The sequence below is a fragment of the Lucilia sericata genome, unplaced genomic scaffold (assembly GCF_015586225.1).
Source record: "Lucilia sericata isolate MDLA Ls3-8-SP2 unplaced genomic scaffold, ASM1558622v1 Contig000021F_arrow, whole genome shotgun sequence".
Lineage (NCBI taxonomy): Eukaryota > Metazoa > Arthropoda > Insecta > Diptera > Calliphoridae > Lucilia > Lucilia sericata.
In genome coordinates this window covers 1,345,724-1,371,643 of record NW_023994059.1, presented here as the reverse complement: position 1 = coordinate 1,371,643, position 25,920 = coordinate 1,345,724, and the positions used below count along the sequence as shown (strand labels likewise).

The following is a 25,920-nucleotide window of genomic DNA, read 5'->3' as shown; positions in this document are numbered from 1 at the left end:
AAAAAAATCAACAATTTATAAATTATCCTTTCTGATGTGATTGTGTTTATGTATTGTATACTTACATTTTAACATGTAAATTGTGCTTACATTCACCTATTTGCCCACATTTTATACAATTGTAACGTGCAGCACATATTTCCGGTTTCCGTTATGCGTCAAAATTGAACCAACACCACATCAAAGTTTTATAGATTTTTTCCTTTTCTTATGAAGTACAATTGTATAGAATATTGGAAAATTTTATATAAAGTTTTTTTGTTCGTATTATTGTGGTTTAAATTTCTTAGTCTTTGTTTTGTAAAAAATATAAGTTTTGTTAAATAAATTTGTTTCTTTTTCAGAATATTTACAGAAGTAGAAAATACCCAGCAAAAACTAGGTAATGACTTGCACATACGCAGCAACTTACTTTTCTGTGACTACTACATACCCTGCTTATTACTTTGAAATGCTACAGTAAGGACATGTACGTATACATGTAAGTAATTACATATTTTATGCTTTAATCATTTTGCATTAGCAACTGCATTGTGGTATTCATGTGTGAAAATTATTAGTGGACGAACAACGGTATTTCTTCGTATTCTGTTCCGAATGTCGTGTGCTTAACGTGAACACCTGCCTTGACGGCCTTATTTCGCGGTGGTCTTTTTCATCCACTGGGTAGACTAGAGACGGTCTACCACGCGCCCCTGAATCCTTCTATGAAGAACTCAGGTGGCAATTTTTATACATGGCTGAGCAGGTCCATGTACAAGCACTTTGCTTATGAACTCGAACTATCTAATCTCTTGCCATAGAATGACTGGCAGAATGGGATTAATTCCAATGCAAACCCCGACAAGAAACAAGCAATCACTGGTCTAAAGTCATTAGAAGGGGCACATAGAGGCGTATTTGGTAATCCGAAATACCCAGCCAATAAATCAGGATTCCTCTGTATGTCAGATAATGTGACAAAGGATGTAGAAATTTCCAAAGTAAATTCGAACCCAATAATTGCCCCGACAAGGTGAGTTAACGGAACTCAACCATATGTCGCGTAGCATGAAACAATATGAATCTTGTTGAGATGGCAACAGCACCGAGAACTTCCCTGAAGTAAAAGGTCTACTTAATCAGTACTAGTCTCCTGTCGGACAGAGGAGTCTTTCCCGATCATTCACCAATTACATCAGTTCCATTCTTAGACCATAAAGAACGATCTACCAATTGTCAACCTGAAAATACCCAACCTATACTGGCGTCCTACTACGCGAAGAGTAAGAGATACTCAACGGGTTCAGTAATCCAGCAGAAGTTGCTGTGTCACATTACCCATTGACATCTGTTGCAATGGCAACAGCACCGGAGAGAAAATCCAGACATATATGGCATTTGGATAAATCATTCTCTTCCCGCGAATTTGGGTATAAACCACATCCACTACTCAACCAACTGACCAACCTGGACAAGTCATACGGACAACGTAGTGCCAGATTATATGGTACTCTGGTTAGACCCCATGTCAAAGCATTCCAAGTAAAGGCCGAGGATACATTTGATCATAACCAGCTTATAGTCCCGGCAGACCAGAGATATTGGTAGCACCTCTTTTCAATAACACCAAGGTGGAGATTTCACCAAGGTAACATGCCCCCGGGGGTATTTCTTTAGTGAGTAAAAATAAAACAACTTATAAACTTTATATTTTTAATGACTTCTTTGAGTTTTTAAACGTACATGCCTCCGCTGATATCGCCATTTTATAATAATGAGTGAAAAGAAGTTTTTGCTGGGTATACACAAAAAACGATTGTGCTTTAAGGAAAAGGAGTTGTAAATGTTATTGCAAACATGAGAAACACTAGAACACTTTAATAAGGAGTGTATCATGCGTTCGTGCTTCGTTGAAACATGAAATTATAATGGGCTCACCACCACTTACGAATAAACCGATCTGAATCAAATTCCGAGTTGTCTTTGTTCATGGAAACCTTGTCATCCAACTATGGATCACAATTTTCTAAATAATTTGATGACATTTGGACACTTAAGTTAAGAACCATAAAACTCCTTGATACCAATCCAAGAAAGTACATTACAACCTTATAGATTTATAAAGAATTTACGTAAATTAGCACTCAAATAGAATTCGATGTTTTCAACAAATCAGAACAAACAGCTGAATATGGTAAATACTTCATACAAATTAGAGATGGCACTCATTCGTTCATAATTCGTAAGGTAATTCAAACTGAATTACGTACATCTTGTATTGTTCGCAGATTTTGTATGTGGAATCATGTAATTCAGTTCGTAATTTTAGTTCTTGTTTTTATGAACATAAAAAGTCTCCTCTTGTAGATACTAAAAAAATCCTGTTAGAAACGGTCGAATGTAACTGGACTACATATTAAAAGTAATTTAGGGACAAAAAACCTTATTAAAGATTGTAAATTTCTATATCGTGAGGATCGGTCCATATTCGATCTATAGAACCAAATTTTAGAAATCAGGGCATTTAAAATTTACTACCAGTTGGCGTTAAGATTATTTAATAAACAAAAACACACATATCAGATACAGTCACGATTTAAAAATTTAATTTTGAGAAAAAAAAAATCACTTAACTTCATGTTGCGGTTTATTCTTTCAAGACTCCCAAAAAATTCCATTACCTTAATAACAAAATAAACGACACCTGTATTTTATTGAATTGACTTACAACAACTTAAAGAAAAATTTTAACTCTAACTAAATTTATTCTTCCCCTCTTCCTATAAATGATATTCTCTGAATTTCCTTTGAACTTTAAATAGTAGTCCTGGGCAATTAACCACATATGTTTACAGCTATTTTCATACTTGTTTACTAGACATTTCGAGGAAGTATTACAAACCAAACCATGTTTGTCTGTGGAATGTTCACCTGGCTGGCAAAGCGAATTAAAATTTTTTAAATTATATTTACGTGTTTTTTTGAAATTGTAAGTAAAATGTGTAATAAGGAAATATAGGATCAAATTCATATTTGTCATTTTGGCCAACTTAATTCATGATAAGCTAAACCAAAGCTAATGTGAAATATTTTTATGATTTTTAAACGTAAAAGAACAAATCCTTAACAAAAATATAAAAAATAGTAACGATATTAAATTTAACAAAAAAAGAGTTTATTTAAACACTAAACAACCATTTTTAAAATGACTTATCAAAATTCTAAGATCGCTAATTAAATTTAAGCTTCAGGGGCAACGGGCAAATGAGTACCTTCAGGTTGGAAACCGTTTTCGTCAGCAGTATATTTAACTTCATAAGTAGCACCATCATCACCGATATATTTGAAGGAACCCTTAACAGAGAGGGCTTCTTCTTCAGTGCCAACGTTCTTCAATGAACCAACAGCATCAGCGGAAGAACCATCGCTTGTTTCGTAACTGCAAATCAATAAAGAAAATAATAAATCAATTAAATTGTAAAATGTCCTTACGAATTTATTTAATTTGGTTAATTTCTACTTACGCATATTGGAAACCTTCAGCTCCAACTTCAGCTTCATTACGAACGATTTCAACCTCGTTGGCGAAAGCAACGGCGAAAAGGGCAACCAAGACAATAACGAATTTCATTTTGATTTCTTTTGTTTAAATGACTGTTTAGTGTTTTGCTAAACTAAATTGAATGATGATTTGACAGTTTTGAACAAACCTATTTATATCAAAATTTTGTTCAGGCGCAAAAAACAAAGTTATACTACTACCGTCTAAACCCATAAATTTGTTCATCAAAAGTAGACCTAAATGCATTACAAATTATAATTTTAATATTGATAACATAACATTAAAACGGCTGCCATAAAGAAAACATGTATTTTTGCTTTTAGTTAATAAAAATTATGTTAATATCCAACGTCATGATCATCGTTAATTAACAATTATTAAGTCAAGGTCATTATATATGTAAACCAGATCTTCTGTGAAATGTTAATATTCAAAATTATGCGAATTTATCAATGATTTTTTTCTCTTATTGTTTGAAACTCTAAAACTGTTCTACAACAAATTCAATTAAAAATTTTGAATATTTAAACCAAGTGGTAATATGTAAAATGGGTGATAAGAAATCCGCCTAATTTATGCATTTATGCATTTAAAGCTTTTTTATTCACTATAAGATTTTTATTCACTATTTGTTTGTTGAGCTTGAAAGCTGGAATGAATTTTATCTTAATTGTCTACTTTTATTAGTTTCTTATTAAAAAACGGCTGTTATTAAGAATTTTTAGTGGTCAGGAATCGTGGACCCTTTTTTTTCATTGTAGTGGACCAGGTTCAGAAAATTACTCTAAAGTACACAACTTAAGTACTTATCAAACAAAAACAACTAAAAGTGTTATATTCGGCCAAGCCGAATCTTCTATACCCACCATCAAATTTTGTGCCTTAAAGGGGGGGGGGGGGGGGGTATGCATTGGTTCAATAATGGACCAATCCTCATAAAATTTAGCAGAGAGATTTGTCTTGTAACAAACTTATTTATGTATGCCGAATTTCATAGCTATACACGTATTTTTAAGCCATTAATGAGCGTCCTGAAGCGGACCTTATGTGGGGTTTAGGATAAATTATAAACCGATCCTCAAAAATTTAGTTTAGAGATTTTGGCTTGCATGAAACATATTTGCGTCAAGTGTCATCGCTGTATCCGTACTTTTAAGGCAGTACTGACAGTTAAAGTCATTTTCTGAAGGGACCTTATATGGGAGCTAGGGTCAATTATGTACCGATACTTATAAACCGAATTTCACCACTATAGATGCTTCCTTTAGATAGTTGTGAGCGTTATTTTCTAAAGGTGCCCTTATATGGCGGATAGGGTCAATTATGGGCCGGTCCTTATAAAATTTTACAAAGAAATATATGTAGGTTCCTATAAAACATGTTTATGCCGAATTTCACTGCTATATATGCTTCCTTGAGACAGTTATAAGCGTTACAGTAATTTTTTGAAGAGGACCTTATATGGGGGCTAGGCGAAATCGTAAACTAATTTCAATACCAAACAACCTGCATTAACTAAAAATATCTGTGCAAAATTTCGGACTCTATCGTGTTTTCAACAGACAGACGGACATGGCTAGATCGTCTTAGAATCTAATAAGGACTTAGAATATATACTTTTATGGGTCTTAGACGAATATTTCGATGTGTTACAAACGGAATGACAAAAACTATTTACCTCCCATCTTTTTTAATGGTAGGTATAAAAATCATAAATTTATAGTGAAGTTCGTAAGGTGGTTATATACATATATAGACTTAATCCATGATGATGGATTCATCCTTTAGGAATTTATTAGTACAAGATTATTTTCTTAAGAAAACAAGAAAGAATTTATAGCTGGGCATGGCCGAACATATGATATGATTTTTTTTAAAATAAAGTATTTAATTTTATTTTAACCTTAGTTAGTTAGTTAGTTTGAAAGGAGGATGTATATACATCAAATCCGAAGAAATACACCTAGTCCTCTATCGGGCCTGTTTTGCGCTCCTTAACCAGTGCCTCAGGTGGGAATCGAACCCACCACCTCCGGTCTATCAGATTAGAACACTAACCTACCGGAGGCCACTATTTTAACCTTAATTCAGAAATATTTTAACTATTTTTTAACAGAAAAAAAAAAAGATTTTCTAATTGAGGGGTTATATGAGGGCAGGGGTTAATACCCTACGTCTACATCAGATATTTATGCAGAATATCATCATGATATGTGTTTATAAGCGAAGTTTGACCATCCAGTCATTTTCTGAAGGGGACTTGGAGGATATGGTCAAATAAGGCCCGATCATAAAAAAAAATCAGCATTATTATTAAGTCTTATATAAAACTAAGTTTTGCCGATTTTTGAAGTGTTAGAAAAACAGTTAACATATTTATGAGCTCAAAAGTCTTTATGGGGGGGGGGCGTTACGGTTGTATGGGGCCTATAGGAAATAATGGAATGACTAATTTTAATCATTTCTAATAGGCTTCGTCCTTATGTTAAATGAAGGGTATGTGCCAAATATTATCAAATTATGTTGAAAATTGCGACCTGTAGAATGCCCACAAGCTTACATGGGCACACAGACGGACGGACGGACAGACGGTCATATCTAAAACGTTTCAGAAAGTGATTCTGAGCCGATTGGTACTTTAAGGTGGGTGTAGGACCAATATTTTTGGGTATTACAAACACCAGCACAAATCATTGTCAATTCTTTTTTTTAACTTCCATAATTTTTCAACGATTTATTGTCTATAAAAGGCTTGCAAAACTCTAGCTCCTACCGTGCTCATCTACTGTAATTAAATTAAAAACTCAAAAAGTGTTAATAAATAAATTTTTTAAACGTTTTTTTTTTTTGAAATCTGTAAAATTTTTGAAAGCTGCAAAAATTAAATTCTTTTCATAGTTTTTTGAAAATAAAGTGCCCTGATTCTTCAAAATAACTATGGTGTTTTTGTTTGTTGTTGCATGCTCTAGTTTAAATAATTATTGTTGTTTTTGCGGCTGTTGACGTGTTTTTTTGCGTTAGTGTTCATTTTATTTTTCATTTTTTTGAGTTGTTCTCGTGTTTTTGCCATTATAGTGGATTTAAGCCGTCATTGTGGATCCTTTATATTGTATTTTTGGCAATTAAGCACATGCGGTGCTTTTGTTGCACGTATTGCATGGCATACAAAGTGTCATTAGGCGTGTTTCAATACATTTCAAGCGTTTTTACTTGAAATACTGTTTTTTTTATATCCTTTTTTTTTTGGGTTCATGATGTTGGTGTATGTTAAGCTTATTTCAACGATTATCGTGTTTTTTGCTTTTAAAGACCCCTTTCTCCTCCTTCATTATATGTATAAGTTTTTGTTTCTTATTTCTTTTTTTTCGGTTTAAACAACATGTCGTGAAATTAAGAGTTCTTGTTCTAGTTATTTTTTATAACATTTGCAAAAAAAATAAAAAAACATAATTTTACAACAAAAAACTTGTAATTACGAGTCAAAGTGTTATAGATTATGCAAAAAGTTGTAAAATTTATATGAAAAGAATTATATTTTTTAATTGTATGCTTTTTTAAAAATTTGTATGTTTATGTAGTTTTTTATATTTAATCAACATTTAGGTTTAACTTCAGGAACTAAAAGGTTTTCTTTTTATATTGTTGAAAAATTTAAACAGATTTCTGTCAACTCCCTTCTCTAGTGTTGATAGACAGGAGACTACGAAATTTAATTTTGAATTAAAGACCCTTTGGTTGTGTCGCAAGTGCAAGTGTAACTAATTTGAAAACCCTCACGCACATTATTTGTTCAGGCCAGAAACAAAAAAAAATTTACCATCTTCGTAAAATGAAACTTGACATGTGCATTATTTTCATTAACTCTCATACCGTTACATTCAAATATACTGGGAGAAAAACAAACTTATTTCAAACTCAAATTGATGGACCGAACACAGCCCAACCAGTGTACCTTTCCAAGTACAGTGGACGTCCAATAGTACGTATACTCTTTATTACGAATATCCAATAATACGAATGGCAAAATTGTTGCATTGTCTACTCTATAGTACGAATAAAGTCACAATTTTTCTGTTCGATAGTACGAATAACGCATTTTTTATGGGAATTTTGCTTTTATTTACGTATGAATGAAGTTTTTATTATGTTTTTATTTTATTATTTCGGTATCATTCACCTTAAGCTCAGTAATTTTGAAGTTTTTTTTGTATTTATTACAAGTGTTTTGTATTTTTAAAAATCCTATACACACAATTTACTGCATGTATATTTACAAATCAACAATTATTTAGTGTTATTAATTTATTTTATTGGAATTTTGATGACCCAAGAGAAGAAATTAAATTGGATGATAACGCCAATGAGGAAAGTATTTTATTAGTTCCCGACAATAACTCTGCTGAGAACAATATTGAAGCCTCAAAAGTGCTGTTATTGAAAAAGCCGTAAGAATCATTTTACAATGTAATAAACATCGATGTTAAATGATGGATTTTTTAATAAGTAAAATTATATTTATATACATATGTATGTATGAACTGTTAATTTTGAAAGTAGTGTGACATTCCAAACAATGGGTTTAAGGATAACTATTCTAATTTTTAAGAGAAAATTATAAATTAGAGAATTGTGGTATATTCCATTCAAGTTTCTATTAAAAGTTTTATGTAATCTGAACATTTTAATACATTTTAGAACACATATGTAAATTGCAAATTGTCTTTGGCACACATCTTTTTAAAAACATTGAAATTTAAAAACTTCTACATATATCTCATTTCAACCATTGGACTCACGATACTTTCAAAATTAACAATTCATATACGTAAATATGTCCCTTTTATGATTGTTTATGTACAAGAAATTTATTTAAAATAATACACATTTATTATATTTTGTTCCGTTATGTAATTTTTCATGAAAAATATAACAAAAATAAATAAAATCCAATATTTTATGTGTATTATTTGAATTTAAACATACATACAAAATGTGTTGTTCAATAATACGAATTTTTCGGTATTACGAAAGGGCCTGACACTATATAATTCGTACTAGTGGACGTCCACTGTATACTTTTATAATTTTCTAAAGTATTGACTAGCGTTGAATTCGAATCTAAATTTCTCCATAATACCGAGATATTGTGTCGGCCAAATATGAAAAAAATCCCATTTTTTAAGCAATATTTGAGACGAATGTCATCCTCCTTCTTCAAGATATGTATATTAATAAGGACAACACAATTTCCTTCAATTAGTCGTAATTTTTCTTTGCGTGTATTTCATTTCCTGTTTTTATTTTAAACCACAGAAAATTGAGTTGTTCTTGTTATTGTGGTTTTAGCTTATTGTTGAAATTTCTGTTGTAGTTGTTGTTATTGTAAATAGACAAGCTGACGCTTTAACGTTTTTCATCTGACGACAACCTGTCACAACGATTTTGTAATACAATGAAACATTTAAAAATTTTTTTCTTTACTTGTTTCCCAAAAGGGGGAAGAAATTTTGCACCCACCCACTCCCAATTTGAAAATTTCATAAAATATAACAGCAACAAGAAAACAATGAATCACACATACACACAAATAATAAATATTTGTTAAAATAGTCAACCACAAATTTGATTGCATTTCATGGTTTATAACTCATATTTGGTAAAAATTATGTCTGCTTTCTATATTCCTATGGCCCAAAATCAACCTTCTCAATCAAGTAATCAACCAACCACCTTGTTGCCGGTTTTCAAACGATGACGATGCGTTGTATTTTTGTATACATATAACAAAAAACATAATTTTGTAAAATTTATAGTCAAACTTTGCAACAAACACACAATCAACGCACGTTTTTCAACTAAAGCAAATAAAATTCAAATTCAAAAACTTGTTTCTCCTCTACAAGGAAAACATTACACATACAATAGCAACCCAGTAGCAGAAGCAACACCATTCCCATGTTATTTTCATCTGCATCATCCCTTATTGTCCTTTTTTTGTTTATCCAACAATGTGTTGGGTAAATAAATGTTGCATCGCTTTTTGTTAGAGAGACAAGAGGCATTTTGCGTTCTTTTGTCTGTTAGTTAGATTTTTTGTTAGCTTTTTATTGTTTGTCAACTTATGTTTGACTTGCTGACAAAATTTGATTTCAACGCTTTTAAATTAGATTAATGTACAAATAAGAGACCAACAATTTCAGGTTTTCTTTATTTATATAACTAAGCTACTTTTTACAGTTTGGAGTAGAAAAAGGGGAATTAGGCTTTGAATTTGAATCAGGAAAAAAGATTTATAAACTTGACATTTGTCAAAATTTTGTTTAAAATATAAAGTTGTTGTTTAAAATAAGATTTAAGAAAGATTCCTCTGTTTAATTGCCAACAAGATTTAATCGGTAGACGTTTAAAGCTGATTTGACATCTATTGACATGTTCTAATTTTGTTTGGCTTGGATCGACACCATCCAATTCCCATTTAAAAGTATAATTTTATAATAAAAAGTTAAAAAAAGTATCGCACTTTTGCATGGATCAGGTATCCATACATACATTCTGCCATGGCTAAGTCTTACACTTTATTGTTGTCCATTTTAAATCCCTTTTGTCAAGCTTGAGCAGCTATTTGTGCCATAGTTTCGATTATGTTTTAGGAACTATACCGAGAAAATCTTTTATTTTGGCAAAATATTGCCTGAATTGTGATCTGTTAGGGGCACCGAAACCAAGCTCATCATTTAACTCAAAATTTCTTGCTTTCATTAATATCAGTTAGCAAGTCTTCCTTCCTTGAATCTATGTGATTCGCTTTCCCATTTAACACCTTCTCTACCAACATTGACTGATAGCCGTTATAAGAAGCTTTTAAGATAATGAAACTACAATTTACCCAAAACCACAATACCGAATCACACAACTATTCGTACAAGCCTTAGGCCAATGTACATAACTCGCATAATTATTTTATTGTTAACTGCTAATGTAGCGTTAAATTTTATTAAGCTCTTTGCTAATAAAACAAAATACAAACTCAAATACTCGACATTATTTATATTGCTATAGTAAAGATAAATATTTCCAACAAACACACACAAACCCACAGGACACAGTCCGTTAAATAACTGGGTGAAAGTAAGAAACCACAACAGTAACACCATCCTTTGACAGGAGGTGAATTTAGTAGATACAAGATACAAATATAAAATGTATGCTTAATTGAAGATAACACTCATACACATTACATAAATATGTAGGAATATCTGTGTATACTTATAATGAAAATGTATAAGAGGAAACATAAAAATTCATAATTAATTGTAATGGTACGTTTAACATTAGACATTGTAAGAACAATGGGCCAAATGATAAGATAGTAATACAAGCCAAGAGAAATAAATACTAGTTCTAAACCAAAAAAAAAAAAAGTTGAAATAATATATACCTTTAAACAACATATGCTTGAACTTTATATCCTTTATAAATAAATATACACTCAGTTATACATTCATACTCACTTTTAGGTTAAAATATAAATCAAAGTTCAAAACGCTAATCAGTAAAATTGGCCGCCCTCTTTGGCACTTTCACTTGCGTTTATGTCTGGCATCTGACCACCACAACAGACTTGCTTACCATAATATAACGTTAAAGGATTTCATTAACTTTCCCTTTCTTATTCGTTTTATCAAGCTGCCTCCCTTGAGGGAGGTCATTAATTACTTTGAACTTGTTAGGTTGTTGGCTTTCACACGAAATAACTTTGGATAAGATAATAGACATTCTTCCTTGGAAAATATTTTTCCTCATTGTGTTCCTGTACTATAGTTTTATCTTTGTTAGTGGAAATTGAAATATTCATTTATTGAGGCAGTCAGTCAGTCATTCATTCATTAAGTCATATTGTAGGGGAGGAGTGAAGTGAAATATTTATAAAAAGAAAATTCCACTTGTTATTGATGTGTTGGTATTCGCTTTTATCTTAGATTAATAAACTTAAGTATTCTTACTACTTTTTTTAATATATTATTTATTGTTACTGCCGCTACGAGTTAATGGGTGATTATCTTAGGTCAATTAAATGGTTTGTAACATTATTTTTCGAAATCTCTCTAGGAAAACCAAAAATATTTGATAGTTCAAAAACTGAAACACATTGGCTTTATAAAAGAGCAATTCATAAGCTAGAATAATTTTCAATAATCTGTTGGATTTTTCTGGACATAAAGTCTAATATTAAATTACTGCAGGGAGCTCATTATACATGCTACTTGGGTATAATTGGTATCATGAGTACTACGCCAATCAGTGCTCTGGAAACGTTGCAAAATATTTTATACATTGATGCATATATAAAAATGAGGCGGTACTTACAACCGAACGGCTCATAACTATAAGCGATCTGGCCAAAAGCGTTATAGAACACGTCATCAATGTATAATGGACACATTGGAAGGCTATACACAATCACCGGACGCGTCATATGATCCCAGATAGAAAGTCTTGGTCAAACGGAACTAGAACATATAAATTGGGGGGCAAAGTGGGCCTGGGTATCTATATTGAAGACCCAGAAATAGAAATATACCACTGTTTACCTTATCACGGAATAACGGAATGCGTAAATTGGATTAAAATAACATTGGCGTCCACATACTTACCGGCAGTTAGGGCGATATCAAGTGATAAAGTTAAATCTAAGACTGTATTGGATCATAAGAAAGCTCTTACCGAATACTCTCCAGAAGTAAGGTATCATGTGTACCAGACCACTCGGAAGTAATCGGCTAAAACAGAAAAAATTTAATAGCTTTCAAGGGAAGGGAGTTCGAGGTAGTTAACCTGACGGAAGCAAATCATTTGACGCAATGAGGGCAGAATTTAAAATAGGGGTGAGAGATACCCATAAGGTCTCTTGGAATAATGAAGCGTTGGGAAGAACCACAAAGTTCGTATGAGGAGCCCCCGGCGAGAGCAGGACGAGAAACCTCCACAAAATGAGCAAGTCTGAAGTTAGTATGATGGTACGTATGATGAGTGGACATACAGAGTATTATTTCACTCTGAATTAATAACTCTATTAACGGTGAGCATTATTTGGAAAAAAAGAAGACATTTCATTCGCCTATGTCATAATATTTTGTTTATATACTACTGATTCAACTGGCAAACTGTCACAAATACCGGCTTAAATCTTGCGGTCATTTAGTATACGGGGAACTTTTTATATGTTTGTCGATTTGCTTGTTCAATTCTAAAACTTCCCCCACTTGTCTTGGAAGAATTTATCGATTTATTGAAAACATATTTCATTTATGAATAAATTACAAGGCGTAGAAAACCAAAAACAACAAACAAAAATAAAGCAAAACTTTACGTTAATTATTTATTGGCGATAAGTATTGTAAGTAAGTAAAACATGCAGCATCGAGTCACGATTTTTTTACAGCGCCATCTCATCACTATCGCAAGTTGAGTTATTTTGTTTGTTGAATATGTTCACGGTTTCCTAGACAATAGTGCGCGGCGTGAGCTTTTGTTTTTAAGTCTATAATCTTAAAATTGATATGGTTGAAACAAAAAACACTAAGAGAAAAGTTAAAACAAGTAAACATTTTAGAGAAATATATTTGAAAAATCTTTAAATATCACTGATGCTCATATCTTAATACCATATTAAAAGCACCTATCTTATTTACAATACACTGTAACTTTTTGTAAATTATTGTTTATAAACAAAAAACCGGCAGTAAAATCATAATTACTGCTCACTAGTAGACAAAAACATGTTGACCATGGGAATAAAACATCAATTAACAAGTGTTTAGATAAAAGCATTTTTTTTGTAATTTGCAAATATGTATGTATTTTCTAAATCGTAAAGCTTCTTTAACAATTAGTAATGCACGCAATTTGTTGCAGTTGTACGATTAACGAGAGATTTCATATCTTTAATACGCGTTCCATGAATTATTAAACAAAACTTAGATTTACAACTCGCACGAGTACAATGTTGTCAAATACTTCCGTTGTTTTCCTTTTTTGACAAGTTGTTTTTCTTTAAGTTTTCTTAAGCTTTTTTCTTTTTGTTTCTCTACATTTTCTTACTTTGTAATTCGCCACTTTAGATGGGAGATTAAAAGGAAGTGCAACAATTGCTTAGAGATGACTTTCAACAAATTGTTGTTAACTCTATGGAGCATTTAGTGCATTTTACGTAGTTGTGTAAATGTGTTTGCTTATTTTCCTTTTTTATTTGTAAACTGTTGGATAGTTTTGTAAAGAAGTCATGTACTTCTCGCAAGGGTCCAACAACTTGATTGACTCTAGTTTATATATTCTTGTTTTCACATCCTTACGTTATGCACAGAGGAAATCAATCGTCGCTTTTTAGTCCCTTAGTAATCTATATTGTAGCATAACTGAGTCATTTGTCATTATAGTCAATGAAAAAGAACTGTTAAAATTGCTTAGTTCACTAGTGCGGGACAGTTATCTCGAACTGCTGGGCTATTTTTCCACTGCTAATATCTGTCGCTCAGTTTTTTTTGTAATTATGCAAATTATTTGGCAATAGACGCCAACCAACTTGTATTGGTACGATATTGCAATTCTTTCTGTCATCGCCGCCACGGATGCATTTTTATATACTTCAATAACATTTGTACTACAATCGCCTTAAAGTATTCTAATAGGCTTAGAATAACTCTCTAAGTCGATTTAGCTATGTCCGTCTGTCAGTATATTAGTCCGTCCATCTGTCTGTCTATCCCTCCGTCCATCTGTCCATTTATGTAAACTACAGATCGCAATTTAAATGATAATTCAAGTAAATTTGGTACAGGGACGAAGCTTGCGACAATAGTATAGAAATAATGAACCGTTAGTTAATATCGGTTCATTATTTCACCTAGCCCCCATATAACTGAACCCATGAATAGGGCTTGTAAACTTGTAATCAAACTTTTACAGTAGTTGAATTGTAGTTATCTGACGAGGTCTATGAAACTAAATACGTAATGATAACTACACAAAAATTCCGCTACATAAAAGCGCATTGCTAAAAATGTTTTTCAGCAATAAAACCAATCTTTGGTCAAATGGCATTAGGTAATAGATCGTTCTGAATTTTGTAACCTCTAAATTAAAATATATAATATAAAGGACCAATTTTTTCTCGACATGAAAACTTATTAAATTTTAATAATATGATCATTTAACAAAAAATTAAAAACATCATTGATCACAGTTAAACTAATAAATTTAACATCGAATGACAGCTGAGTATTAGCAATCGCATTGCATTTAACTTAATGCATCATTATCAAACAAAGAGATTTAATCTGAGGACACACGCTGTTATTGTTGTGACATTTAATTTATGAACTAGTACCTAAACTTTGTACACAAAGCACATTTAGCAATAACTATTTCTAATTGTGTTTTTATACCCTACGCCACTATAGTGGGGAGCTTATTATGCGTTTGTGCTGATGTTTGTAACACCCAAAAATATTGGTCGTACACCCACTTTAAGTATACCAATTGGCTCAGAATCTCTTCCTGAGTCAATTAAGACATGGCCGTCTGCCGGCTGGCTGGCTGACGGACGGACCTTGTGCGCAAGCTACAGGCCACAATTTTGTGGACGATGCCTATTAAAAATGGTTGAAATCGGTACATTATTTCACCTAGCTCCGATACAACCTGTCCTTCCGATTTGGGTTTTTTAACTCATAACTACGTCAAATATACTACTATCTCTCCAAAAATTTACACAACTACGTTTTATATAGACATAAATGACTATGCCGATTTTTCTAATGATCGGCCGTTATAAAGTATCGTAATGAAATTTAGCATAACTAACCTTTATATATAAATACAACCATCATCCCAATTTGTTGAGCATCGGACCTTATTTGACTCCCATATAAAGCCTCTTTTAGAAAATTTGTTTTTAATCAATAAATTGCTTAAATACAACATAAAACTTTCTTTATGAAAAATAAATAATTTTTAAAATATATTCATGGTATAGGGTAATATATAGTCGGCCATGCCCAACTATACTTTCCCACTTGTTTTTTTTTTTTAATTTTAAATCTAAAAGCTGTTATAAAATAAAAAGTTGAGAGAAAAAAGTGGTAACAAAATGTTATTTAATTATCAATTTCCACCTTTAATTCTAATTTAACCTTGAAATAGAAACTGTCTAAATGGCCAGTAACTACTATTAGTAACTGCAATGTTTATATTATAAGTTTATTATCTAAATAAAAAAAAACATTTATACAACTTATTACATCTTAAAGTCTCATAAAAGCCGAGACAATGTCAAGACCAAACCAGAAACAAAATAAAATATTGTGAAGACAACATGTAGCACTACAACTGAAAGAAAAAACAATAATTCTACAACTGCTGTCAGTAGTATTAAAAGCAAGTTTACAGCAAACAAAATACATAGATAAATTTCAGCTCTTTATAAGCAAATCAACCAATTGTGGCAGCAATAGACAATGCTACAGCGTAGTCAAGAAAAAAACATAAACGTCAGCGCCAAAGCAACTTTATCAGAGATCAATACAACAAGTTGAGCTAATGGAAGTCAAATAAACAACAACAGCTACGGCGAATCAATATAAACAAATATTCGTTGATTTTTTTTTAAAGTAAATCATTTGGATAGTGAAATCAGTTTATAATAGAGTTGGTAACATAATATTATACTTAATATGTATGTATTAATTAAAGGTTCATATTTCGATATTTCATTTGTATTTAAAACTTTCTCGAAAAGAATCATGACTATTTATACCATCTGTCATATTTGACTAGATCGTACATTTGGAAAAAGCACTGCCTGGAAATCATCGAATTTGTTAGAACCACAAAATGCATAAAATCTGCCACATAAGGAGGGAAAGCTTTTGAAGTTATGAAATCGAAAATATACTCATAAATTTTTGGAGGATTAGGGGCCAAACAAATATAATTATAACAGTTTTTGCAAAATATTCTATAGCCTATAGTTAATGTTATTATACTTCAAGAACTTTGAAGGAAAGCTGCCACCAGAATATGTATAGCGAATACCTTAGACCGGTAAAAATCATTATACAAATTATTTCTTCCCTTTCAAGAAATGTAGGGTTCTCAAGATTATAATTATCAAACACTTTTTAAACCGCTTACTAGTTTTCTAACACTAAGTATAAGTCGTTTTTTAAATGGTACACGAGCATTCTTTTGAAATGTCAAGCGTTAATATTGGCGACGACGGACCACTCTATAGTCAACTTAAAGCAACAACAAAAACATCAATACAATTAATACTTTTTTTCAGACAGAGGGGCATAAAAAGTATTAAAAGTTGACCTTCATTTTCATATTGCAATTGCTGCTGCAGTTGTTGTAATTTTTCTTTGTAGAAATGCAACCCACGGTAGAAATCAAAAACGTTAAGAAAACCTAGACGTCAACGTTTCTCTTTGTCTAAGTTTCAATTACAAAAAAAAAACTAAACAAACAAAAAATCATGATCACATTAAAGTCTGGCTGACCGAGTAGAATGATAGAAAAAACAACATCTAACAAATGTTGTTGTAAACAACGATTTTCAACAACTGACGTTTCTGACCACTGTAAATATGTAGATGTAAAAAAATGTAGTGTCAGCTTGTTGTCTTAACTTGAACTTACGTAAGTGAGAACAACTTTAACAAGTTTTTGACTCTATAAAACAATTCCACTGAGAAATAGAATAAACACTGATCGTATTTAGTTGTACTCGTACTTGAATTGCATATTTTTATAACAACCGTAAATAAGATGGAGGTAGATTGAGTTTGTCATTCCGTTTGTAATGCATCGGGGCCTTAGGACTGAAACGTTTCTCAAAATTTTCTCGAATCAGAAAGAAATAAAAAATAATAAATAAAAAGTTTAACCAATTAAGCATTGAATCCAAATATTTATATGAAAATTGTTGTTCCGATGTACCATTGTATTGTTGTTAGCGGGTCCTTCCAAAATATTCTTCGTTAATTCGAAGACATGAAAAACAAAATGTGAAAGATCCTAAACGAAAACAATATTAAAGCCTAGAGACAAAAAAGAAGAAAATAGGTTAAACTAAGAAAGTTTTTAAGGAAATGTTGGGTATATATGATTCGGTAGAACCAAATATAAAAACTCTTATTTATAACTGAATACAAAAGGTACATTTTTACTGATATGAGTATGTGTTGTACATAGTTTTTATGCAGCTTTTTATTAAAAGGCGGCAAAATTTAACTGATAGAATAACAAAAAATAACTAATTACCATGTGTTTTATATTTTTTTTTTTTTTGCAAACTTTCGCTGGTTGTATTTGGTGTTGCTTAAAAATTATTTTAGGCAGATAGTTTAGAGGTCTGATATAATAAAAATTGTTGAGCACCAAAAGGATCCAGACAATCCATAATTTGAAATCTACAAAATATAAAAGCTTTTCGTTTATAAAATTAGAATTTAAATAAGAACTATTTACAGAAATAATAAAACAAACCATTTCCAACATTTTAAATACATAAACATATTCATAAATTTCTATTCATACATATGTACATGTGAACATTGACGCCATATAAATATCCTGTGAATTATAGCAACCGAGTACCATAAATGCCAACAAATATACTCGTATGTTTCAGGCTTCATGATGATGATGATGATGATGCTTTTTGTGTCTTAATCCGCGAAATGATTTCAATGGCACGCGAAAATATAATACACTTAAGTGGTTGTTTATTTCTATCATTGATTCAATTGGTCAGTCCATGAATGGCGGGCGCTGTTATAAGGACATGAGCACAAACATTACAAAATTGAGCTATTAAATGTTGCGGCAGCAATACAGAAATTCAAACAAATTTGTTTTTAGCCTAAAAAATATTAAAGTAAAAAAAAAAATAAATACGAAAAAACCTTTTATAAGCTTTATAAAATACTACTACTTAAATAATGTAAAGCCTAAATATACTAAATAGTAGACCATGTTGGTTGTTATAAAATACACACGCTCGCAGTTAAATGGTTAAAAAAAAATAAACTTTAAAAACAGCTGAAACTTTAGCCGCAAATTGTTTAAATTTGAAAACAAATGTTGACACAAATTAAAAAATGATCAGGAATTGTAAACAAAAGAAATTTTAAAACAACAACCAACAAACAAGGGTGCAAGCACTTACACAGCCATATGAGAAAGTGTTTGGATGACTGAGTTTATAAAGAACATACATATTAAGGATACAAGTAGTTTGGCAAATATAAAATATTTGTTGTAGTGATTTTTGGTGGCATTTGTTTGCCTAAGAACACTTTAAACTAAGCGTTAAAGTAAACAATGTTTAGAAAATTGTATTTTTAAATCTTAAGACATCTTTTTTTTCTAAAATTGTGTTAAATTTTCCCTTTTAAGTTGTTCTAAGTCACTTTACCACCCCTTGGCCGGGGGTTCCTTTTCATGTTTTCAAGTTGTGTAGCAAGAAGTAGATGATTCGAGCTCCAAGTGTCAATTCAATTAGTTTATCATTGTGATACATAAAATTTGCTTACTTTGTCTACATGTTTTCTTTTTTTTTTTTCTCAATTTTTGTTGTATGTTGCTTCCATGGTCTTGTTGTTGTTACTGGCTGTTAAGGTAAGTTACCTTGTTGTTGTTACCTTGTTCTACTGTCATTGTATTTGTTATCGTTGCTATTGTTGTTGTTGTTGCTATATAATCATGTCTACTATTGAAGCTTCCCCTTTAAGGCATGTAACAAATTGTGGCGTCACTTGCTTGATTGGACGCCATATTTGTTTAGACATGTTAGCAGCACATTTTGCACAAAATCTACCATCTAGTTACTTACAACCATCCACATACACTGACATACATACGTATCGTACACCTTTATACCCTCCGTCTATTGTCATTTCCGTTACTTACATATAACTGAAAGTATCTAGTGGGACAGTTCTTGAAAGAGTGAATATTTAAATATTTTCTTTAATTTTAAAAACTTTCTGAAATTTTCGAAAGGCGAAAGTGGTAATTTGGAAATGACTGTTTCCAAATAATGTCTGCACTATCTGTTCATCAAAATATTCCGAATAGTTTTAAAGTTCTTATTGAAAATATACGATGATAATTAATAATTTGTACATTAAATTCCTTAAACGCCCTGACATTATGTAATTGTACACATACGACTACATACATACCAACATTCAAATAACAACTACGTATCTCCGTTTAAAATGTCGACTTATTTGTGTACCAATGAGTAGGTGGAGAAAAGTGTGTTTAAGCAGATTAGTTTGCATTAATGCCGAGGGCCTTTCTTTTGGATTCCCTTACATTTACAACGAATACAAACTTAGACTCACATTTCACGAAGAACAGAAATCTAATCAACAGACACAGTCATAGTGATTGTAGTATAACTATAGATTTAGTATTGAAAGGTATAGAGATATTTTTGCTAAAAACACATATACTAAAACCCATACTGACACACTGAGAAACTTTCAAATGAAATTTCAACGAAATTTAATGAAATTTTGTCAAAAATATTGTTAAAACCCACTGAGTTGTGAGAAAATACGTACATACATCGAGTAGTGTGGCAAAATACTTGCAAAATTTTAAAAACAGGGACTTGGGTATTGTTCTTCTACTGGTCGTCTGTCTGTCTCTGCAAGGCAGCATGATAAGTATTTTGGGGGAAAGTAAAAAAAATATCAAAAACTTTTAATGATTTTTCATAAAACTGTTAAAAATATGATTTTCGTAATAACAAATACATTTAAATTTTCTATATCTATTAGTTGTTTTAAAAGGATCATAAGAAGAAGCACATTTATAATTTCATACTCAATTGCCAACTGTTTTTAATGGTGTCATTCTTGATGTAAATGGATCAGATATTAATAATTTCTTGAGAAATTAACTTTTTCGATTAGACCATTGTATAATATAACACAAAAATTGTTCCGTTTTATGGTCGAATAGATGCTTGTTCTATCAGTTCGAATTAGTGTTCCACTTTCTTGAAACAATATTTTTCATTGAAAGAACTTTTTGGATTTACCACGTGCATACATACATTTCTATATACATATGTATGAAAGTACATATATACTCGAATTAGCATACCAACAATAACAACAGTAAATGAAAAACAACAATGACGACAAGTATGATGATGACGATGATGCTGTTGCTGATGATGATGACGATGACAAACATGCATTTGAACAAACTTGACTTAAACTTTTGATTTGATGATTGTACTGCAACACTGTGTCATCAACATTGATGATGATGATGGAATGATAATAATGTTTGTGTGAACAATTGCAATATTGCAATTTTTCATTTGTAACCATAAAAAAATGATCACACACATTCACTTCAATTTAGTCAGTCGCTGCCTGGTCTACTGTCCTTTCCTACAACAATCCAGCCATCCATCTATCCATTTACTTACTCATGTACGAACTCATCTTTCGAGTTTGTTTGGACTGTTTTAAATTTTTGTTGCTGCTGTTGGGATTGTTGGTTGCTGTTCTTGCTGCAATGGGTATGGAAAATCCTTTCATACGTAAAATTACTTGAGACTAAACAAAACACAATGGTTTACTTGGCCTCCTCTAACCGTATTAGGAATACAAAGACAACAACAACACCAACAATGCTTTAAAACTTACATACATAACAACACAAAAGATTGGAAAAAAGTTAAACAAAAATATAAAAACATGCGTGTTTTTATACTATCCTGCCACTAAGTCAATATACAATATTTTGTTAAAATGCAATATATGTATGTCTGTCCGTCTGTCCACCCATCCATCCAAATACACTAAATGTCCGTCCATTCATCCATCCATACGTCGGTCTGTCCGTCCGTTTGCCAATATGCGTAATTCTTCTTCATCAACATTGTCGTAATATTGATGTTTGTTCGTTCGTTCGTTGAGTTGTTGGTTTGTTTGTATGTATGATGTCACACCGTGTTTTCTGTATGTTTTTCTTGTATTGCAGCAGTTGTTGTATTCTTTGTTGTTGCAATGGTAGCATGATGTTTGTTGTATGTTGTTATTTTACTGGTTGTCATCATCATTCACTGACCAACCAACCGTCCATTCAGCCATACAGCTATCCTGCCTGCCAGCGAGCAAGCGAACGATTCCAACCAGCCAAACAAACCACATCAACCCAAATCATTCTATTCCTTACATATTCATACTCGTACTATGTACACGCAAAATACCTGCACGATTCGGGCCTCTGTCATTCATTGAATGCCAATGTAAGTTTCAAAATAATTCTGCATTTGTTCCTCGTTGTTGTTGTTGATTCATTTCAGTGTGCGTTTGTTTGACTGTCTGTCCTTCATTTGTTCGTTTATTTAACTTTAACCATCATCCTTTAGATTTACATTTGTACATGTGTATAAGAATCAATGGATGGATGGATGGATGGAAGTACATTCATTTCTACATTGCTTCATCTCATCTATCCAGTAGTTATTTCCACTTTAACTCATTCGCATGAAAATAACAAAACATCCATCAGCCTCACTTAATATTGACGCCAAATATTCAAGAAATGCTGACAATCGATATTCATATATTTGATGAATACGAGGCTTTCCATAAAAAATGTTTTATTTTTAAATTGCTAAATTTAATTTAAAATATGATTGGGTCTTTAATATTAGGACTTATTTTGACGACATTGGTCTATTGTTAAATATGCATCTACAAGATGGGATTGCAGATTGAACGGTACGTTGATAATTTGATTAACATTAATGTATAAGTTTAAGCTCTATTGGAAGTAGCTGATTTCGAAACAGTGAGTTCCTGTAATTCTTTTTAATTTGAATATTGGTACATTGCATTAGGAACCGGCTGTTTCGAATTTGGACAAATATCTCTTAAGATAAACGTTTAAAATGAATATACCCATATGCTTCCCACAATTTCTGGTATGATACAGCACAGATTTCAACTCTTACAAAATTCAAAAAAGACCATCATGAGTGCAACGACGATGCGTGTGCAAGCACAGAAAAAAAAGACAGCGAAAAAAACAAAAACAGCAACAACTTGAAAATATAGCTGAACGATGCAACATGCGAAACATCCAAAAATACACATTGCACAGTAGTCAAGTTTTGTCATGTATCTCAACATCGCTCTCCACATGAAGATGAAGACAAACTGCTACCACTTGATGATGCTGAAATTCTCCTGATGACAACAACAGCAACAAAGATGACGATGATGGTGCTTTCACTTGTAAACAACAAACAGCAGAGAAAGGGAACGAACAAAAAAACTAAATATTTAGAAGGAAACTTCATTAAGAGGACCAACATCTAAACTAAACATGTTCTTATATTGTTTAATGCACTTGGAAAAGTACTACTCATACAAGAACTCATACTTAAACAAGTACAATGCCAAAAACTTAAAGATGATGATGATGAAACCCAAGCAATTGTGCGACACTTTAAGCGCGTCTTAAATGTGATGTTGCGCGTGTAAACTGCGTTCCACACAAAAACGCTATGAACGCTAGGCATGCAACTTGGACATTCATTAATTATTTTATATGGCATTGTGGAAATAGCCACGTACATTTTGGCGACAGTGTAGTGAGTACAATACTGAGTTGGCAGACAGATAGACAGACAGACGTACAGCATTAAACACTGACCATAAGAAATTCAACAACTACATCAAATTGTCTGCAAAATTTTGCAATCATGGCAGGTGTCTTTTAGAACAAAACGCAAAATAACAAATAAAAAAAATGTTAAAGTAAAACAATCTCAACATTTATTTGTAACTAATACCAGTAACTGGTAATTTTTCGTGTTAAGGGAAAACAAAGTATGTAACGTACTCGTACTTAGTATTAGAGAAATTGTCGTAATTCTTTAAAAAGAATTATTAAAGAAAATTGTCTGCTAAATACTTCAGAACAAAAGGAACCCAAAGGCGTCTGCTATTCAATTATTAAATAAATAAATCAAATCAAATAAAGAAATTTCAACTCAAATAACAGTGTTGTTAAGTAAACAAAAAAAATCTTCAAGTAAGGTTGTTGTAATAAAAGAACGAACAAAAAACTCAAGTGTTTTTTTTTTCAAATAATTTTCTTCTCGAAATCCTCTAAAACCCCCAATATTTGATGTATGATTTTGTATATTTTTTGGTTTTGTTTTTCTATATTGAGTCATCATAATTTTGTGCATCTTTTTGTTCTTTCCAATCATCATGGCTCATTGTCATTGTTCGCCTTCCCCCGCATCTTCAAACACTAATGTAAAGTGTTCAGTTTTTGTATTCTTTTGCTGTTGTTGTGTGTTGGAGTACCTTGAAACTGCAGTTTTCAAGTGTTTGTTTTAGAAAAATAAAATCCAATAAAAATCAATAAGAATGCAAAGGGTTAACTGGGAAGTCATAATATCAACTGAATTGTATTAATACAGGAAGAGAAATTGTTGGGTGACTCTAAATAAAAAATCAAGGAATCTATAAATAGCAATTGCTTCAATTCCATATGATGTTAAGATTAATTTCCTGAATCAAAGTATACAATTTGACTACCAAATCCCATATTCGTACTGATCCACTATATATATATGTATATATATTTTTTTTTTTTTTTTTTGTATAATTTTGTTCTAAGGTGTTATAAAATAGCTCTTTATTTATCTAATATTCTTAAACCTCTTTCAATATTTCGGGATCCTCAAATTACCTTAAGATTTCAGAAAGTCGAAAACACTTTCAGAAGGAAATTCTGAAATTCTTAAGAAAAAATTCAAAAATTCGAATTTATTACTATGACAAGGAAATACATTCACCTATTTATTTCTCTAAGTGTAATAACTAAAAAAGAGTTTAACAAAAACAGAGAACACGCGTTAAAGTAATATCAATAATTTGAGAATGATTCAGCTAAATATCATATTTCGAAACAACAAGGAACCACTCAGAAGTACAAAAGAACACATGAATTTACAAAAAAACAAAAAAAAATTTGTGTAAATATAACCACTGTGCCGGTGTAGTGTTGTTTAAGGACAAACTGGGTGGGCGTATATTTGGTTGTATCATCTTGGTCAACAAAATTGTTTGAAGTTAAAATAACAAAATAAAAATACTAAAAAACAAAAACAGATAACATTTTGTATCATTACACCTTTGAAAACAATAAAATAAAGAAAAAAGGAGACTAATTTGATTTCCTGCCATAAAGATTCATGACCAACAAGTAAAATGTCCAACCAATTCCACAAGTTGCAACTAGTTGTTATGAACATAGTTCGACCATAATACCCCTCCTAAATACTTGACATTTAACACATTGTATTTATCTAAACATTATAAGGATTCAGCAGCTCCCCTCCAACAAAAACACTAAAGAACAACAAGTATTAGAGTAAGGGTATTAAATAGAAATGTCCTGTAAAAATAGGTTTGTTACATGTTATTTCCGATACATATATGTTTGTTGAAATGGTGTATGTCGTGTAGGTCTTATTATTTTATTAGCTTCTTTATCTTTAACAAGCAATCTTTAAATATCGCCAACAACAGCAACAATAACAAAAGTGGCAAAATAACAAAACTTTATTTGTCCCTTTTTACCTTCGTCGTCGTTGTTTCAAATTGGAAAAAAACGAAAACAACAGAATAAAATAAAAGTTTGATGTGGCAGCAAATATTACAAAAGGGTCATCAATACTGCCATGATTTGAATTCCTATCAATTCTAATCATGTTACTCTAATACCAGAGGGGAAGTCATTACCTTCTTTTTTGACGGACTGAATGACACACATTCATTCAAAGACATTTAGGTCTATTAAAGCAAATAAGTAGATTGTACTCGTATGCGTGTGTGGCATGTGAGGGTTGTATAAAAGTATTTATTTAAGGACATTTTCTCTCTATTATTTGCTTTGTCTTATTTTCCCTGAAACAACAAACAATCATCTGTCCAATCGCCCTCTATTCCAAAAGAAATTCTCGTTATGTCATCAGAAAATAGATAATATTACTAAAACAACAAATATACGGACTTTAATAGAAAGACTTTCAAAAAGACAAGAAAAAACATGATTAAGAAACTTATTTGTTTTTTAATAAGATTGTCAATTTGTGTTTTTATAAATTTAACATGACTTATTAAACTTTGTTTTCTTTTTGGTCAAATTTTTAATGTATGAAAATTTGAAGTAACAGGTATTAAATATTTTTAAATATTTGCTCTGAGATTTCATCCTGGAATCCTCAGACTAAAACCTTATTGTCTAGGAAATTATAC

General features: G+C 31.5%; 2 protein-coding genes across 2 annotated transcripts in view; one reads left to right on the top strand and one right to left on the bottom strand.

The window, feature by feature from the left end:
* The first annotated feature begins 395 nt into the window (after positions 1-395).
* The window catches only part of LOC119608152 (AP2-associated protein kinase 1), a 186,671-nt gene continuing 161,146 nt past the window's right edge, over positions 396-25,920 (top strand). Inside the window, exon 1 of the mRNA XM_037962515.1 lies at positions 396-481. The gene's annotated coding sequence lies outside the window, so the exon portion shown is untranslated. The remainder of the gene's footprint in view (positions 482-25,920) is intronic.
* LOC119608195 (larval cuticle protein 65Ag1-like) lies at positions 3,136-3,669 on the bottom strand. The gene is made up of 2 exons (XM_037962525.1): positions 3,507-3,669; positions 3,136-3,421 (listed from the first exon to the last, which is right to left on the bottom strand). Exons 1-2 carry the CDS (start codon positions 3,611-3,613, stop codon positions 3,223-3,225), a joined length of 306 nt encoding a protein of 101 aa, XP_037818453.1. The 5' UTR covers positions 3,614-3,669; the 3' UTR covers positions 3,136-3,222.